This window comes from Anomaloglossus baeobatrachus, chromosome 4 (assembly GCF_048569485.1).
Source record: "Anomaloglossus baeobatrachus isolate aAnoBae1 chromosome 4, aAnoBae1.hap1, whole genome shotgun sequence".
Lineage (NCBI taxonomy): Eukaryota > Metazoa > Chordata > Amphibia > Anura > Aromobatidae > Anomaloglossus > Anomaloglossus baeobatrachus.
In genome coordinates, this window is record NC_134356.1 from 680,436,157 (window position 1) to 680,455,568 (window position 19,412).

Genomic DNA, 19,412 nt, shown 5'->3' on the forward strand with positions numbered 1-19,412 from the left:
GGGACTGCAATAGACCAGGTGAGTGCTGCTGAGAGCAGTTCTGCTATTTATATGTGAGGCCGCATGGCACATTTTATAAAAATATTTTAGTGTAGGACTGCTTCAAATGAGATTTGCCGTGACGTGGCGAAGCAGCTCAAGAAATTGCAATTTTTTGCCAAAAATCTCAAAAAAAAAAAAAAAAAAAAATTTTTATAATGCAGTTTGGAATATTTGATGCCTTAGTGCACATTGGTGCTGGCTCTTTGTTGTTTCTTTGTTGAATTGGTCGGTGGTTGACCTCCACCTTGCTATGCACCCCAATTTGGGATGTATTCCATCTGTATAGATTTTGGCGTTTGGTGACTGTTCACATTGGGTCATCAGGCTTTGTCCACAGGCTATATATATACTTCATGCAGCATTTGCTTGGACCTGTCCCGCCCACAGCCATGACTCAGTCATGGGTACGGGACTGCAATAGACCAGGTGAGTGCTGCTGAGAGCAGTTCTGCTATTTATATGTGAGGCCGCATGGCACATTTTATAAAAATATTTTAGTGTAGGACTGCTTCAAATGAGATTTGCCGTGACGTGGCGAAGCAGCTCAAGAAATTGCAATTTTTTGCCAAAAATCTCAAAAAAAAAAAAAAAATTTTTATAATGCAGTTTGGAATATTTGATGCCTTAGTGCACATTGGTGCTGGCTCTTTGTTGTTTCTTTGTTGAATTGGTCGGTGGTTGACCTCCACCTTGCTATGCACCCCAATTTGGGATGTATTCCATCTGTATAGATTTTGGCGTTTGGTGACTGTTCACATTGGGTCATCAGGCTTTGTCCACAGGCTATATATATACTTCATGCAGCATTTGCTTGGACCTGTCCCGCCCACAGCCATGACTCAGTCATGGGTACGGGACTGCAATAGACCAGGTGAGTGCTGCTGAGAGCAGTTCTGCTATTTATATGTGAGGCCGCATGGCACATTTTATAAAAATATTTTAGTGTAGGACTGCTTCAAATGAGATTTGCCGTGACGTGGCGAAGCAGCTCAAGAAATTGCAATTTTTTGCCAAAAATCTCAAAAAAAAAAAAAAAAAAAAAAAAAAAAAATTTTTATAATGCAGTTTGGAATATTTGATGCCTTAGTGCACATTGGTGCTGGCTCTTTGTTGTTTCGACCAGGTAGCCGCCTGGCACACTTGCTGAGCCGTAGCCTGATGCCGCAATGCCCAGGACGCACCCACGGCTCTGGTAGAATGGGCCTTCAGTCCAGATGGAATCGGAAGCCCAGCAGAACGGTATGTGTGAAGAATTGGTTCCTTGATCCACCGCGCCAGGGTGGATTTGGAAGCTTGCGATCCCTTATGCTGACCAGCGACTAGGACAAAGAGCGCATCAGAACGGCGTAGGGACGCCGTGCGAGAAATGTAAATCCTGAGTGCTCTCACCAGGTCCAACAGATGTAAACCCTTTTCAAATTGGTGAACTGGATGCGGACACAAAGATGGCCAAGTGATATCCTGATTGAGATGAAAGGAAGAAACCACCTTGGGAGAAAACTCTGGAATTGGACGCAGTACTACCTTGTCTCGGTGAAACACCAGGAAGGGAGATTTGCAAGATAACGCCGCTAGCTCGGACACTCTTCGAAGAGACGTGACCGCCACAAGAAAAACTACCTTTTGTGAAAGCCGAGAAAGGGGAACCTCTTTCAAAGGCTCGAAAGGCGGCTTCTGGAGAGCAATGAGAACCTTGTTCTGATAGATCTTAGCTGAGGATGGTTTTCTAGCCTGTCTCATTGTGGCAACAACCTCATGAGATAAACCTGAGGCCGCTAGGATCCAGGACTCAATGGCCACACAGTCAGGTTCAGGGCCGCAGAATTCAGATGGAAAAACGGCCCTTGAGACAGCAAATCTGGACGGTCTGGTAGTGTCCACGGTTGGCCTACCGTGAGATGCCACAGATCCGGGTACCACGACCTTCTTGGCCAATCTGGAGTGACGAGTATGGCTCGATGGCAGTCGGACCTGATTTTCCGGAGAACTCTGGGTAACAATGCTAGAGGTGGGAACACATAGGGGAGTCGGAATTGCGACCAATCCTGAACCAAGGCGTCTGCCGCCAGTGCTCGGTGATCGTGAGACCGTGCCATGAAAACTGGGACCTTGTTGTTGTGCCGTGACGCCATCAGATCGACGTCCGGCGTCCCCCAGCGGCAACAGATCTGCTGAAACACGTCCTGAAGGGACCATTCTCCTGCGTCCATGCCCTGGCGACTGAGAAAGTCTGCTTCCCAGTTTTCCACGCCTGGGATGTGAACTGCGGATATGGTGGACGCTCTGCTTTCCACCCACGTCAAAATCCGTTGGACTTCTTGAAAAGCTTGGCGACTGCGTGTTCCCCCTTGGTGGTTGATGTACGCCACCGCCGTGGAATTGTCCGACTGAATCCGAATCTGCTTGCCTTCCAGCCATTGTTGGAAGGCTCGCAGGGCAAGATAGATTGCTCTGATTTCCAGAACATTGATCTGCAGGGTGGACTCTTCCAGAGTCCACATCCCCTGAGCCCTGTGGTGGAGATACACCGCTCCCCACCCTAATAGGCTCTCCCATTGTAGAGGGCGCAGATGAAACTGCGCGAACGGGACTGCCTCCATTGCTGCTACCATCTTTCCTAGGAAATGCATGAGGCGCCTCAGTGAGTGCGACTGGCTCTGAAGGAGAGATTGCACTCCAGTCCGTAGCGAGCACTGCTTGTCCAGTGGAAGCTTCACTATCGCTGAGAGAGTATGAAACTCCATGCCAAGATAAGTCAGAGATTGGGTCGGGGTTAGATGAGACTTTGGAAAGTTGATAATCCACCCGAAACTCTGGAGAGTGTCTAGTGCCACCTTCAGACTGTGTTGGCATGCCTCTTGAGAGGGTGCCTTTATAAGCAGGTCGTCTAGATACGGGATGACCGAGTGACCCTGCGAGTGCAGAACAGCTACTACTGCTGCCATGACTTTGGTGAAGACCCGGGGGGCTGTTGCCAGACCGAAAGGTAACGCTACGAACTGCAGGTGTTCGTCGTGTATGACGAAGCGTAGGAAACGCTGATGCTCTGGTGCGATCGGCACGTGGAGATACGCATCTTTGATATCTATTGATGCTAGAAAATCTCCTTGAGACATTGAGGCTATGACGGAGCGTAGGGATTCCATCCGGAACCTTCTGACTTTTACGTGTCTGTTGAGCAACTTTAGATCCAGGACGGGCCGATACGATCCGTCCTTTTTTGGGACCACAAACAGATTGGAGTAAAAACCGTGACCTTGTTCCTGAAGAGGGACGGAGGTCACCACTCCTTCCGCCTTTAGAGCGGCCACCGCCTGCAACAGAGCATCGGCTCGGTCTGGTGGTGGAGAAGTTCTGAAGAAACGAGTTGGCGGACGAGAACTGAACTCTATCCTGTACCCGTGAGACAGAATATCCCTCACCCAACGGTCTTTGACGTGTGACAGCCAGATGTCGCCAAAGTGGGAAGCCTCCCACCGACCGCGGGTGTGGGAATCGGAGACCGCAAGTCAGGAGGACGCCGTCTTGGCAACGGTTCCTCCGGCTGTCCTTTTTGGGCGTGACTGAGACCTCCAAGAATCTGAGCGTCTCTGGTCTTTTTGAGTCTTTTTTGACGAGGCGAATTGGGACCTGCCCGGTCCTCGAAAGGACCGATAACCAGACTGACCCTTCCTCTGTTGGGGTCTGTTTTGTCTGTGTTGCGGTAAGGATGAGTCCTTACCCTTGGAGTGTTTGATGATTTCATCCAAACGCTCTCCAAACAATCGGTCACGAGAAAAAGGCAAATTGGTTAAGCACTTCTTGGAATGAGAATCTGCTTTCCAATGTCTCAACCACAGGGCCCTACGCAAAACAACGGAGTTGGCTGACGCCACTGCCGTGCGGCTTGTAGCGTCAAGAACAGCATTAATCGCGTACGACGCGAATGCCGCCATTTGCTAGGTCAATGGTGCTACCTGCGGGGCAAATGCACGTGTGACGGAGTCAACTCGCGCAAGCCCGGCTGAGATAGCTTGGAGTGCCCATACGGCTGCAAAAGAAGGCGCTAATGACGCTCCAATCGCTTCATAGATGGATTTCAGCCAGAGCTCCATCTGCCTGTCAGTGGCATCTTTAAGTGCCGCTCCATCTTCAACTGCAACCAAGGATCTAGCTGCAAGCCTGGAAATTGGAGGATTCACTTTTGGACACTGGGTCCAACCCTTGACCACCTCAGGGGGAAAAGGATAGCGTGTATCTTTAAGCCGTTTAGGAAAACGCCTTTCAGGATAAGCGTGGGGTTTCTGGATTGCGTCTCTAAAGTCAGCGTGGTCCAGAAAAGTGCTTAAAGTACGCTTAGGGTATCTGAAATGGATTCTCTCGTGCTGCGAAGCGGACTCCTCCACAAGAGGAGCTGGTGGGGAAATATTTAACATCTTATTGATGTTAAATATAAGACCATTAACTACGGCGTCACCATCTGGTGTATCTAGATTGAGAGCGGTCCCAGGATCAGAATCCTGATCAGTTACGTCCGCCTCATCACCCATAGATTCATCTCGCTGGGATCCTGACCATTGAGATGAATGTGAAGGCCCGTCATAGCGAGCCCGCTTAGGCTGCCCGGGGCCATCGTCCGAGTCAGAGTCTTCACCCTGAGGTGTATATGCCCGTCCCGGAGCTTGGAGCTGAGGGGGACCAGGGGGCAATGATTGCACAGTGTCCGTGGCCTGAAGTACAGGCCTAGCTCGCAATGTGTCAAGAATTTGTGACATAGTGAGAGACATTCTGTCAGCAAAAGCTGCAAACTCAGTTCCTGTCACCTGGACAGCATTCACAGGTGGTACACCCTGGGTCACGTCCAGCAGAGGTCCCGACTGTGCAAGCGCCGCAGGGGCCGAGCACTGCACACAATGGGGGTCCGTGGAGCCTGCCGGTAGAAAAGTCCCACATGCGGTGCAGGAAGCATATAATGTCTGTGCCTTGGCACCCTTGCGTTTTACGGACGACATGCTGCTGGCTCTCTGCAATGTGAGAGAGTCTATAGCCAAAGGGCGACCAGCGCTATGCAATACAAAGTATTTGTAGAAACAAAATACTAAGAATACTACTGGCACAAGAGGGGGTGAGCCCTGAGGGCTGCTTACCGCCCGCTGAACAGCGGGTAAGAGGCTGCAGAATTCCTTGTCTGGGTCTCCCGGGCTCCCCTCTGCAGCTCAGCGTGTCAGCAGGAATGGCTGCCGGCGTCTGTGGAGAGGGGCGGTCCGTGGGAGTTCCCAAACAAAAGTGCGGGAAACAGTGTCCCCTCTGTGCCGATTGTGAGGGCTGGAGTATGTAAAAACGACTCCAGCCCTCGGCGCTGATGCACTGACCAGCGTCCCGCCCCTCTCCTGACTGGCAGGTCTGGGGGCGGGAACGAACGGAAGCAGGCCGCAAAAGCCGGGGACTCGAGTTATCAGCGCGGCCGCCGTAAAAGCGCGGGCCGCGCTGAAGTCCCCGGCGCACCACAAGTGCCAGCCGCGCCGCAGTCCCAGCGGCCGGTGCGACCGATTCCTAGACGTGGCCAGCGTCCCGCCCCTCTCCTGACTGGCAGGTCTGGGAACGAACGGAAGCAGGCCGCAAAAGCCGGGGACTCGAGTTATCAGCGCGGCCGCCGTAAAAGCGCGGGCCGCGCTGGAGTCCCCGGCGCACCAAAAGTGCCAGCCGCGCCGCAGTCCCAGCGGCCGGCGTGACCGATTCCTAGACGTGGCCAGCGTCCCGCCCCTCTCCTGACTGGCAGGTCCGGGGGCGGGAACGAACGGAAGCAGGCCGCAAAAGCCGGGGACTCGAGTTATCAGCGCGGCCGCCGTAAAAGCGCGGGCCGCGCTGAAGTCCCCGGCGCACCACAAGTGCCAGCCGCGCCGCAGTCCCAGCGGCCGGCGCGACCGATTCCTATAAGTGTGCCTGCTTCAGCGAAGCTGAATGAGGCCATGGCACAAGCGCCGTAGCGCTGATGTCCCCCGGCGCACTACAACACCCAGCATGCTGCGGTGTGAGCGCCAAAAGCACGGGGACACAGAGTACCTTGAGGAAGCAGGGCCATGTCCCTGATGTACTCCGCTCCATCCAGCATCTTCTCCAGGGGCTGTAGATGGAGCACGGTCTCAGTGCCTGGAGACCAGTAAATCCCACTTCACCCAGAGCCCTGTAAAAAGGGATGGGGAAGGAATCAGCATGTGGGCTCCTGCCGCCGTACCCGCAATGGGTACCTCAACCTTACAAACACCTCCGACATACAGTGGGGTGAGAAGGGAGCATGCTGGGAGCCCTGTATGGGCCCTCTTTTCTTCCATCCGACATAGTCAGCAGCTGCTGCTGACTAAAAACAATGGAGCTATGCGTGCGTGTCTGACCTCCTTGCGCACAAAGCTAAAACTGAGGAATCTGTACTCCTACGGGAGGGTGTATAGCCAGAAGGGGAGGGGCCTTACACTTTTAAGTGTAGTTCTTTGTGCGGCCTCCAGAGGGCAGTAGCTATACACCCACTGTCTGGGTCTCCCAATTAGGAGCGAAAAAGAAAGCCGGGGACTAAAGTTATAAGCGCGGCCGCCGTATAAGCGCGGTCGGCGCGGAAGTCCCCGGCGCACTAACAGTCCCAGCCGCGCCGCAGTGATAACAATGGCAGCGGCGGTCAGCGCGGCAGTCCCCATACACTAACACACTCAGCGACGCTGCAGTGTGTAAAGGCACAAACGCAGTCAGCGCCGCGGTCCCCGGTGCACTAGCACACCCAGCAATGCTGGAGTGTTGCTGTGCGCGGTCCCCACGGGGACACAGAGTACCTCAAAGTAGCAGGGCCATGTCCCTGAACGATACTCGGCTCCTATCCAGCAGAGTCCTCAGGAGCTGTGGATGGAGCACGGTCTCATGTGCCTGGAGACCGATAGGATCCCACTTCACCCAGAGCCCTAAGGGGGATGGGGAAGGAAAACAGCATGTGGGCTCCAGCCTCCGTACCCGCAATGGATACCTCAACCTTAACAACACCGCCGACAAGAGTGGGGTGAGAAGGGAGCATGCTGGGGGCCCTGTTATGGGCCCTCTTTTCTTCCATCCGACATAGTCAGCAGCTGCTGCTGACTAAGCTGTGGAGCTATGCGTGGATGTCTGCCTCCTTCGCACAAAGCATAAAAACTGAGGAGCCCGTGGCAGCACGGGGGGTGTATAGTCTGAAGGGGAGGGGCTTTACACTTTTAGTGTAATACTTTGTGTGGCCTCCGGAGGCAGAAGCTATACACCCAATTGTCTGGGTCTCCCAATGGAGCGCCAAAGAAAGCTAATATCTGAAAGAACACTTGAAAATGTGAATAAGCGGTAAATTACAAAATTTCTTGTATTTACGGGCGCTATCCAGCGATACCCATTTATGAAGATGGGAATAACTCATTTAACCCAAAACTGGTGAGGTGGGATTTTTGTCACGCAACTGGTGATGTGGGGCATCCTATACCCCAGGGTTTAGAAATCTCTAATTTTTACCGAAAATGCAAAGATCACGTTTGTTTTACTCGTTTTCTTATTGGCGATTGATTACACATGAGTATACCAAATTTTTGACACCCACAAGTATCGGAAAAAGGGAATTTTGTTTACTTACCGTAAATTCCTTTTCTTCTAGCTCCTATTGGGAGACCCAGACAATTGGGTGTATAGCTTCTGCCTCCGGAGGCCACACAAAGTATTACACTTTAAAAAAAGTGTAACCCCTCCCCTCTGCCTATACACCCTCCCGTGGATCACGGGCTCCTCAGTTTTGGTGCAAAAGCAGGAAGGAGAAAACTTATAAATTGGTCTAGGGTAAATTCAATCCGAAGGATGTTCGGAGAACTGAAGACCATGAACCAAAAGAAAAAAATCAACATGAACAACATGTGTACACAAAAGAACAACCAGCCCAAAGGGCACAAGGGCGGGTGCTGGGTCTCCCAATAGGAGCTAGAAGAAAAGGAATTTACGGTAAGTAAACAAAATTCCCTTTTTCTTTGTCGCTCCATTGGGAGACCCAGACAATTGGGACGTCCAAGAGCAGTCCCTGGGTGGGTAAACCAATACCCTAATAGAAAGAGCCGGAAACGGCCCCCTCTTACAGGTGGGCAACCGCCGCCTGGAGGACTCGCCTACCTAGACTGGCGTCTGCCGAGGCATAGGTATGCACTTGATAGTGCTTCGTGAAAGTGTGCAGGCTAGACCACGTAGCCGCCTGACACACCTGCTGAGCCGTCGCCCGGTGCCGCAATGCCCAGGACGCACCTACGGCTCTGGTAGAATGGGCCTTCAACCCTGAAGGGGGCGGAAGCCCAGAAGTACGGTAGGCCTCGAGAATCGGCTCCTTGATCCACCTAGCCAAGGTGGACTTGGAGACCTGAGAGCCCTTACGCTGGCCAGCGACAAGGACAAAGAGCGCGTCTGAACGGCGCAGGGGCGCCGTGCGAGACACGTAGAACCGGAGTGCTCTCACTAGATCCAAAGAGTGCAAATCCTTTTCACACTGGTGAATTGGATTAGGACAAAAGGAAGGCAAGGAGATATCCTAATTTAGATGAAAAGGGGATACCACCTTAGGGAGAAATTCCGGGACAGGACGCAGAACCACCTTATCCTGGTGGAAAAACAGGAAGGGGGCTTTGCATGACAGCGCTGCAAGCTCAGACACTCTCCGAAGTGATGTGACTGCCACCAGGAAGGCCACCTTCTGAGAAAGACGGGAGAGAGAGACATCCCGCAGCGGCTCAAAAGGCGGCTTTTGAAGAGCCGTCAGAACCCTGTTAAGATCCCAAGGTTCCAACGGACGTTTGTAAGGTGGGACCATGTGGCAAACCCCCTGCAGGAACGTGCGGACCTGCGGAAGCCTGGCTAGACGCTTTTGAAAAAACACGGAGAGCGCCGACACTTGGCCCTTGAGAGAGCCGAGGGACAAACCCTTGTCCATTCCAGATTGTAGGAATGAAAGAAATGTGGGTAAGGCAAACGGCCATGGAGGAAAACCGTTATCAGAGCACCAGGATAAGAAGATTTGCCAAGACCTGTAATAGATCTTGGCGGACGTTGGCTTCCTGGCTTGTCTCATGGTGGCAATGACATCCTGAGATAACCCTGAAGACGCTAGGAGCCAGGACTCAATGGCCACACAGTCAGGTTGAGGGCCACAGAATTCAGATGGAAAAACGGGCCTTGGGACAGTAAGTCTGGGCGGTCTGGAAGTGCCCACGGTTGACCCACCGTGAGATGCCACAGATCCGGATACCACGACCGCCTCGGCCAGTCTGGAGCGACGAGAATGGCGCGACGGCAGTCGGACCGGATCTTGCGTAGTACCCTGGGCAGCATCGCCAGAGGGGGAAACACATATGGCAGTCGAAACTGCGACCAATCCTGGACCACAGCGTCCGCTGCCAGAGCTCTGTGATTCTGAGACCGTGCCATGAAGGTCGGGACCTTGTTGTTGTGTCGTGACGCCATGAGATCGACGTCCGGCGTTCCCCAGCGGCGACAGATCTCTCGAAACACGTCTGGGTGAAGAGACCATTCCCCCGCGTCCATGCCCTGACGACTGAGAAAATCTGCTTCCCAGTTTTCAACGCCCGGGATGTGAACTGCGGAGATGGTGGAGCCTGTGACTTCCACCCACTGCAGAATCCGCCGGACTTCCTGGAAGGCTTGACGACTGCGAGTGCCGCCTTGGTGGTTGAGGTAGGCGACGGCAGTGGCGTTGTCCGACTGGATTCAGATCTGCCTGCCCTCCAGCCATGGAGTCCAGGTTCCTTGAGCACTGTGGTGGAGAAAAACCGCTCCCCAACCTGACAGGCTCGCGTCCGTGGTGACCACGGCCCAGGCTGGGGGTAGGAAGGATTTTCCCCGAGACAGAGATGTGGGTAGGAGCCACCAATGAAGTGATGTTTTGGTTGCAAGGGAAAGAGAGATGTTCTTGTCGAGGGAAGCCAAACTCTTGTCCCATTTGCGAAGAATGTCCCATTGGAGTGGCCGTAGATGGAATTGCGCGAACGGCACTGCCTCCATAGCTGCAACCATCTTCCCCAGGAAGTGCATGAGGCGCCTTAAGGGGTGTGACTGACTCCGAAGAAGTGACTGCACCCCCGCCTGCAGAGAAAGCTGTTTGTCCCGCGGTAGCTTGACTAACGCTGGCTGGGTATGAAACTCCATCCCGAGGTAAGTCAGTGATTGGGTCGGTGTCAACTTGGATTTCGGGAAATTGATGATCCACCCGAACTGCTGGAGAGTCGCCAGAGTGACGGTAAGACTTCGTTGACACGCCACCCGAGAAGGGGCCCTGACTAGGAGATCGTCCAAGTAGGGGATCACCGAGTGGCCCTGAGAGTGCAGGACCGCCACGACGGATGCCATGACTTTGGTGAAAACCCGTGGGGCTGTCGCCAGGCCGAAGGGCAATGCGACGAACTGGAGGTGTTCGTCCCCGTGGCGAAATGCAGGAAACGTTGATGTTCGGGTGCGATCGGCACATGGAGATAAGCATCCTTGATGTCGATCGATGCTAGGAAGTCTCCTTGTGACATCGAGGCGATGACCGAGCGGAGGGATTCCATCCGAAACCGTCTGGTTCTCACATGTCTGTTGAGCAGCTTGAGGTCCAGAACGGGACGGAATGACCCGTCCTTTTTTGGCACCACGAACAAGTTGGAGTAAAATCCGCGACCACGTTCCTGAAGGGGAACGGGAATCACAACTCCTTCTATCTTTAGATCGTCCACTGGTGGGGAAGTTCTGAAGAAACGAGCCATAGGTCGAGAGCTGAACTCTATCCTGTAACCATGAGACAGAATGTCTCTCACCCATCGGTCTTGAACGTGTGGCCACCAGGCGTCGCCAAAGTGGGAGAGCCTGCCACCGACCGAGGATGTGGCTAGATGAGGCCGAGAGTCATGAGGAGGCCGTCTTGGAGGCAGTGCCTCCTGCGGCCTTTTGGGGGCGTGACTTGGACCGCCACGCATAGGAGTTCCTCTGGCCTTTCTCCGGCCTGTTGGACGAAGAGGATTGGGGCTTGGCGGAGGGACGAAAGGACCGAAACCTCGATTGGATTTTTCTCTGCTGAGGTCTCTTAGGTTTGGACTGGGGTAAGGAGGAGTCCTTTCCCGATGATTCCTTAATAATCTCATCCAACCGTTCGCCAAACAAACGTTCGCCAGAAAAAGGCAAACCAGTTAAGAACCTTTTGGAAGCAGAGTCTGCTTTCCATTCGCGCAGCCACATGGCCCTGCGGACTGCCACGGAGTTAGCTGATGCTACAGCCGTACGGCTAGTGGAGTCCAGGACGGCGTTCATGGCGTAGGACGAAAAAGCTGATGCCTGAGAGGTCAAGGAAGAAAGCCGCGGAGCAGAATTCCGTGTGACCGCATTAATCTCAGCCAGACAAGCTGAGATAGCTTGGAGAGCCCACACGGCCGCAAAGGCCGGGGCGAAAGACGCGCCTGTGGCCTCATAAATAGACTTCACCAAGAGCTCTATCTGTCTGTCAGTGGCATCCTTCAGGGATGAGCCATCGGCAACAGACACAACGGACCTAGCAGCCAATCTAGAGACTGGAGGATCCACCTTGGGAGAGTGTGCCCAGCCCTTAACGACTTCAGGTGGAAAGGGATAACGCGTGTCAGTGTGCCGTTTAGAAAAGCGCTTGTCCGGGACCGCTCTGGGCTTCTGGACAGCGTCCCTGAAGTTAGAGTGATCAAAAAACGTATTGCGCGTACGTTTGGGGAATCGAAATTGGTGTTTCTCCTGCTGAGAAGCCGACTCCTCTGCAGGAGGAGGTGGTGGTGAGAGATCCAACACCTGGTTGATGGACGAGATAAGATCATTTACTAAGGCGTCCCCCTCAGGGGTATCAAGGTTAAGGGCGAAGTCAGGGTCAGAGCCCTGAGCTCCCACGTCCGCCTCGTCTTCCTGAGAGTCCTCAAACTGGGATCCAGAGCAGCGTGAGGAGGCCGGGGAAGAGTCCCAGCGAGGCCGCTTAGCCGGTCTGGGACTGCGATCCGGGCAGGAGTCCTCCGCCTGGGACCTAGGGGCTATCCTGGGAGCGCGCTGCAGCGCGGACCGAGAATGCCCTGGAGGAGACAAACTAACAGGGGCCGGGGCCTGTGAAGAGCCCGGTCTGGACTGCAATGCCTCAAGGAGCTTAGATGACCATTTGTTCATAGACTGTGCAATGGATTGAGAAAGTGACAGAGAGTTTCTCAGCGAAAGAGGCCAACGACCGTGACTCTGTCCCTGCAGCCTGCTCAGGGGGAGCAGGGGGATCTACATGAGCCGAGGGGCCCACAGGTGCCCTAGGCTCCAGCTGAGCAAGCGTGGCAGGGGTCGAGCATTGATCACAGTGAGGGTAGGTGGATCCCGCAGGCAACATAGCCCCACAAGAGGTACAGGCCGCGAAAAAAATTTGTGCCTTAGTAGCTTTGCTCCTTGTGGACGACATGCTGTTGTCTCTTAGGAGAGTGACCACTGAGGGTATATGGGAAAAGGGTATACAGCCTTTCCGAACAGATATATATATATATATATATATATCCCGGCACCCTATGGGGACCAGCACCGGGTGACCGGTGTGGCTTACCAACCGCTAACGAGCGGAGTGTGTCCTCCAGATTCCCTGTCGTGGATCCCCCGGAGCTGCAGAGCCTTGCTGCTGAGTAGCATCCACCGGCAGAATGCTAAAAATGGCCGCCGGAGCTCTCAGGGGGAAAGTGGAGCCGAGGGCGGCGCTAGCAGAGAGCGGGAATCTGGAGTCCCCAAAGTGGTCAATGAGGGGGGAGGGATACATGCAAGATGCTCCAGCCCTCAAGGCCGACGTCATGTCGGTAATCCCGCCCTTACCCCTGACAGGCAGGCTCGGGGGCGGGATTTTTCGGACTAGGCCACGGCGAAGCCGGGGGCTAAATTTAAGGCCGCGCCCGACAAGCAGGCACGGTCGGCGCGGAAGTCCGCCGAAAAGACAACGGACGGAACTACCGCGGCATCCGGGGAGAAGGTGCGACCCCTGTACAGTCCCCACATGAGGATACAGAGTACCAAGTTGCAGGGCCCGGTCCCTGGGGGTGAAGAAGCTCCGGTCCGGCAGGTTCCACCAGGGGCTGCGGATGGAGCACGGTCCCAGCACATGGATGACCGCATAGGATCCCACTTCTCCCAGAGCCGCATAAGGGATGGTGAAGGAGACGGCATGTGGCTCCAGCCTCCGTACCCGCAATGGGTACCTCAACCTTAACAACACCGCCGACTTAGTGGGGTGAGAAGGGAACATGTCGGGGACCCCATAGGGGACCTATTTTCTTCCATCCGACATAACCATGTATGAGAATGCATGAGTGGATGTGTGCCTCCTTCCACACAAAGCATAAAACTGAGGAGCCCGTGGTCCACGGGAGGGTGTATAGGCAGAGGGGAGGGGTTACACTTTTTTAAAAGTGTAATACTTTGTGTGGCCTCCAGAGGCAGAAGCTATACACCCAATTGTCTGGGTCTCCCAATGGAGCGACAAAGAAAATGTAATACATTGATGATTCATACCAGCATTTTCCAATGAATGCCTTCTGAACAAAATTTCCCTGGGGTGTGGCAAACCCCACCTCACCAGTTGAGGGTTAAGCTTCTGTCATGTGGCCACTGTGAAGGATGACAGCTGGAGGTGGACTGTGGCTCTCTAGAAAGTATTGCGGTACGTCGTTACCTTCTCTAAGTTGAGCTCCATCTGCAGAGTATCGCTCTCCCTGTGAGAGGTCTGCAGCTCGCGCTCCAAACGCAGGACTTCTCCGTGTTGGGCGGTCAGTGCCAGCTGCAACTGCTGAGACTTTTGGGCCTCCTGCTGAGAGAAATCCTGCAGGAATAAAGGCGGGAAAAATAACCTTTATTCAGAGAATCATGGATGAAAAGTAAGTGTGGAAGAATCATTCTCGGTCCTACCAGCAACATTCACCAACCTGCCGGAATATGACACTACTCCCTGCCGGAATAGAACACTACTCCCTGCCGGAATAGAACACTACTCGCTGCCGGAATAGAACGCTACTCCCTGCCGAAATAGAACGCTACTCCCTGCCGAAATAGAACGCTACTCCCTGCCGGAAAAGAACGCTACTCACTGCCGGAATAGAACGCTACTCACTGCCGGAATAGAACGCTACTCCCTGCCGGAATAGAACGCTACTCCCTGCCGGAATAGAACGCTACTCCCTGCCGGAATAGAACGCTACTCCCTGCCGGAATAGAACGCTACTCCCTGCCGGAATAGAACGCTACTCCCTGCCGGAATAGAACGCTACTCCCTGCCGGAAAAGAACGCTACTCCCTGCCGGAATAGAACGCTACTCCGTGCCGGAATAGAACGCTACTCCCTGCCGGAATAGAACGCTACTCCCTGCCGGAATAGAACGCTACTCCCTGCCGGAATAGAACCCTACTCCCTGCCGGAATAGAACCCTACTCCCTGCCGGAATAGAACGCTACTCCCTGCCGGAATAGAACGCTACTCCCTGCCGGAATAGAACGCTACTCCCTGCCGGAATAGAACCCTACTCCCTGCCGGAATAGAACGCTACTCCCTGCCGGAATAGAACGCTACTCCCTGCCGGAATAAAACGCTACTCCCTGCCGGAATAGAACGCTACTCCCTGCCGGAATAGAACGCTACTCCCTGCCGAAATAGAACGCTACTCCCTGCCGGAATAGAACGCTACTCCCTGCCGGAATAGAACACTACTCCCTGCCGGAATAGAACACTACTCATAGAACACTACTCCCTGCCGGAATAGAACGCTACTCCCTGCCGGAATAGAACGCTACTCCCTGCCGGAATAGAACGCTACTCCCTGCCGGAATAGAACGCTACTACCTGCCGGAATAGAACGCTACTCCCTTCCGGAATAGAACGCTAATCCCTGCCGGAATAGAACGCTACTCCCTGCCGGAATAGAACGCTACTCCCTGCCGGAATAGAACGCTACTCCCTGCCGGAATAGAACGCTACTCCCTGCCGGAATAGAACGCTACTCCCTGCCGGAATAGAACGCTACTCCCTGCCGGAATACAACGCTACTCCCTGCCGGAATACAACGCTACTCCCTGCCGGAATACAACGCTACTCCCTGCCGGAATACAACGCTACTCCCTGCCGGAATACAACGCTACTCCCTGCCGGAATAGAACGCTACTCCCTGCCGGAATAGAACGCTACTCCCTGCCGGAATAGAACGCTACTCCCTGCCGGAATAGAACGCTACTCCCTGCCGGAATAGAACGCTACTCCCTGCCGGAATAGAACGCTACTCACTGCCGGAATAGAACCCTACTCCCTGCCGGAATAGAACAGTACTCATAGAACACCACTCCCTGCCGGAATAGAACGCTACTCCCTGCCGGAATAGAACGCTACTCCCTGCCGGAATAGAACGCTACTCCCTCCCGGAATAGAACGCTATTCCCTGCCGGAATAGAACGCTACTCCCTGCCGGAATAGAACGCTACTCCCTGCCGGAATAGAACGCTACTCCCTGCCGGAATAGAACGCTACTCCCTGCCGGAATAGAACGCTACTCCCTGCCGGAATAGAACGCTACTCCCTGCCGGAATAGAACGCTACTCCCTGCCGGAAAAGAACGCTACTCCCTGCCGGAATAGAACGCTACTCGCTGCCGGAATAGAACGCTACTCGCTGCCGGAAAAGAACGCTACTCGCTGCCGGAATAGAACACTACTCCCTGCCGGAATAGAACACTACTCATAGAACACTACTCCCTGCCGGAATAGGACACTACTCCCTGCCGGAATAGAACACTACTCCCTGCCGGAATAGAACGCTACTCCCTGCCGGAATAGAACGCTACTCCCTGCCGGAATAGAACGCTACTCCCTGCCGGAATAGAACGCTACTCCCTGCCGGAATAGAACGCTACTCCCTGCCGGAAAAGAACGCTACTCCCTGCCGGAATAGAACGCTACTCCCTGCCGGAATAGAACGCTACTCGCTGCCGGAATAGAACGCTACTCCCTGCCGGAATAGAACGCTACTCCCTGCCGGAATAGAACGCTACTCCCTGCCGGAAAAGAACGCTACTCCCTGCCGGAAAAGATCGCTACTCCCTGCCGGAATAGAACAGTACTCATAGAACACCACTCCCTGCCGGAATAGAACGCTACTCCCTGCCGGAATAGAACGCTACTCCCTGCCGGAATAGAACGCTACTCCCTCCCGGAATAGAACGCTATTCCCTGCCGGAATAGAACGCTACTCCCTGCCGGAATAGAACGCTACTCCCTGCCGGAATAGAACGCTACTCCCTGCCGGAATAGAACGCTACTCCCTGCCGGAATAGAACGCTACTCCCTGCCGGAAAAGAACGCTACTCCCTGCCGGAATAGAACGCTACTCGCTGCCGGAAAAGAACGCTACTCCCTGCCGGAATAGAACGCTACTCCCTGCCGGAATAGAACGCTACTCCCTGCCGGAATAGAACGCTACTCCCTGCCGGAATAGAACGCTACTCCCTGCCGGAATAGAACGCTACTCCCTGCCGGAATAGAACGCTACTCCCTGCCGGAATAGAACCCTACTCCCTGCCGGAATAGAACAGTACTCATAGAACACCACTCCCTGCCGGAATAGAACGCTACTCCCTGCCGGAATAGAACGCTACTCCCTGCCGGAATAGAACGCTACTCCCTCCCGGAATAGAACGCTATTCCCTGCCGGAATAGAACGCTACTCCCTGCCGGAATAGAACGCTACTCCCTGCCGGAATAGAACGCTACTCCCTGCCGGAATAGAACGCTACTCCCTGCCGGAATAGAACGCTACTCCCTGCCGGAAAAGAACGCTACTCCCTGCCGGAATAGAACGCTACTCGCTGCCGGAATAGAACGCTACTCGCTGCCGGAAAAGAACGCTACTCGCTGCCGGAATAGAACACTACTCCCTGCCGGAATAGAACACTACTCATAGAACACTACTCCCTGCCGGAATAGGACACTACTCCCTGCCGGAATAGAACACTACTCCCTGCCGGAATAGAACGCTACTCCCTGCCGGAATAGAACGCTACTCCCTGCCGGAATAGAACGCTACTCCCTGCCGGAATAGAACGCTACTCCCTGTCGGAATAGAACGCTACTCCCTGCCGGAAAAGAACGCTACTCCCTGCCGGAATAGAACGCTACTCCCTGCCGGAATAGAACGCTACTCCCTGCCGGAATAGAACACTACTCCCTGCCGGAATAGAACACTACTCATAGAACACTACTCCCTGCCGGAATAGAACGCTACTCCCTGCCGGAATAGAACGCTACTCCCTGCCGGAATAGAACGCTACTCCCTGCCGGAATAGAACGCTACTACCTGCCGGAATAGAACGCTACTCCCTGCCGGAATAGAACGCTACTCCCTGCCGGAATAGAACGCTACTCCCTGCCGGAATAGAACGCTACTCCCTGCCGGAATAGAACGCTACTCCCTGCCGGAATAGAACGCTACTCCCTGCCGGAATACAACGCTACTCCCTGCCGGAATACAACGCTACTCCCTGCCGGAATACAACGCTACTCCCTGCCGGAATACAACGCTACTCCCTGCCGGAATACAACGCTACTCCCTGCCGGAATAGAACGCTACTCCCTGCCGGAATAGAACGCTACTCCCTGCCGGAATAGAACGCTACTCCCTGCCGGAATAGAACGCTACTCCCTGCCGGAATAGAACGCTACTCCCTGCCGGAATACAACGCTACTCCCTGCCGGAATACAACGCTACTCCCTGCCGGAATACAACGATACTCCCTGCCGGAATACAACGCTACTCCCTGCCGGAATACAACGCTACTCCCTGCCGGAATACAACGCTACTCCCTGCCGGAATAGAACGCTACTCCCTGCCGGAATAGAACCCTACTCCCTGCCGGAATAGAACAGTACTCATAGAACACCACTCCCTGCCGGAATAGAACGCTACTCCCTGCCGGAATAGAACGCTACTCCCTGCCGGAATAGAACGCTACTCCCTCCCGGAATAGAACGCTATTCCCTGCCGGAATAGAACGCTACTCCCTGCCGGAATAGAACGCTACTCCCTGCCGGAATAGAACGCTACTCCCTGCCGGAATAGAACGCTACTCCCTGCCGGAATAGAACGCTACTCCCTGCCGGAAAAGAACGCTACTCCCTGCCGGAATAGAACGCTACTCGCTGCCGGAATAGAACGCTACTCGCTGCCGGAAAAGAACGCTACTCGCTGCCGGAATAGAACACTACTCCCTGCCGGAATAGAACACTACTCATAGAACACTACTCCCTGCCGGAATAGGACACTACTCCCTGCCGGAATAGAACACTACTCCCTGCCGGAATAGAACGCTACTCCCTGCCGGAATAGAACGCTACTCCCTGCCGGAATAGAACGCTACTCCCTGCCGGAATAGAACGCTACTCCCTGCCGGAATAGAACGCTACTCCCTGCCGGAAAAGAACGCTACTCCCTGCCGGAATAGAACGCTACTCCCTGCCGGAATAGAACGCTACTCGCTGCCGGAATAGAACGCTACTCCCTGCCGGAATAGAACGCTACTCCCTGCCGGAATAGAACGCTACTCCCTGCCGGAAAAGAACGCTACTCCCTGCCGGAAAAGATCGCTACTTCCTGCCGGAATAGAACAGTACTCATAGAACACCACTCCCTGCCGGAATAGAACGCTACTCCCTGCCGGAATAGAACGCTACTCCCTGCCGGAATAGAACGCTACTCCCTCCCGGAATAGAACGCTATTCCCTGCCGGAATAGAACGCTACTCCCTGCCGGAATAGAACGCTACTCCCTGCCGGAATAGAACGCTACTCCCTGCCGGAATAGAACGCTACTCCCTGCCGGAATAGAACGCTACTCCCTGCCGGAAAAGAACGCTACTCCCTGCCGGAATAGAACGCTACTCGCTGCCGGAAAAGAACGCTACTCCCTGCCGGAATAGAACACTACTCCCTGCCGGAATAGAACGCTACTCCCTGCCGGAATAGAACGCTACTCCCTGCCGGAATAGAACGCTACTCCCTGCCGGAATAGAACGCTACTCCCTGCCGGAATAGAACGCTACTCCCTGCCGGAATAGAACGCTACTCCCTGCCGGAATAGAACCCTACTCCCTGCCGGAATAGAACAGTACTCATAGAACACCACTCCCTGCCGGAATAGAACGCTACTCCCTGCCGGAATAGAACGCTACTCCCTGCCGGAATAGAACGCTACTCCCTCCCGGAATAGAACGCTATTCCCTGCTGGAATAGAACGCTACTCCCTGCCGGAATAGAACGCTACTCCCTGCCGGAATAGAACGCTACTCCCTGCCGGAATA

General features: G+C 54.2%; 1 protein-coding gene across 4 annotated transcripts in view; it reads right to left on the reverse strand.

Annotated features, from left to right (window-relative positions):
• The window catches only part of CNTROB (centrobin, centriole duplication and spindle assembly protein), a 129,665-nt gene that overhangs the window by 81,667 nt on the left and 28,586 nt on the right, over nucleotides 1-19,412 (reverse strand). For all 4 annotated transcript variants that reach the window (XM_075346702.1, XM_075346701.1, XM_075346700.1 and 1 more), the window contains exon 10: nucleotides 13,754-13,900. In XM_075346702.1, the coding sequence (XP_075202817.1) occupies nucleotides 13,754-13,900 (147 nt within the window). The remainder of the gene's footprint in view (nucleotides 1-13,753; nucleotides 13,901-19,412) is intronic.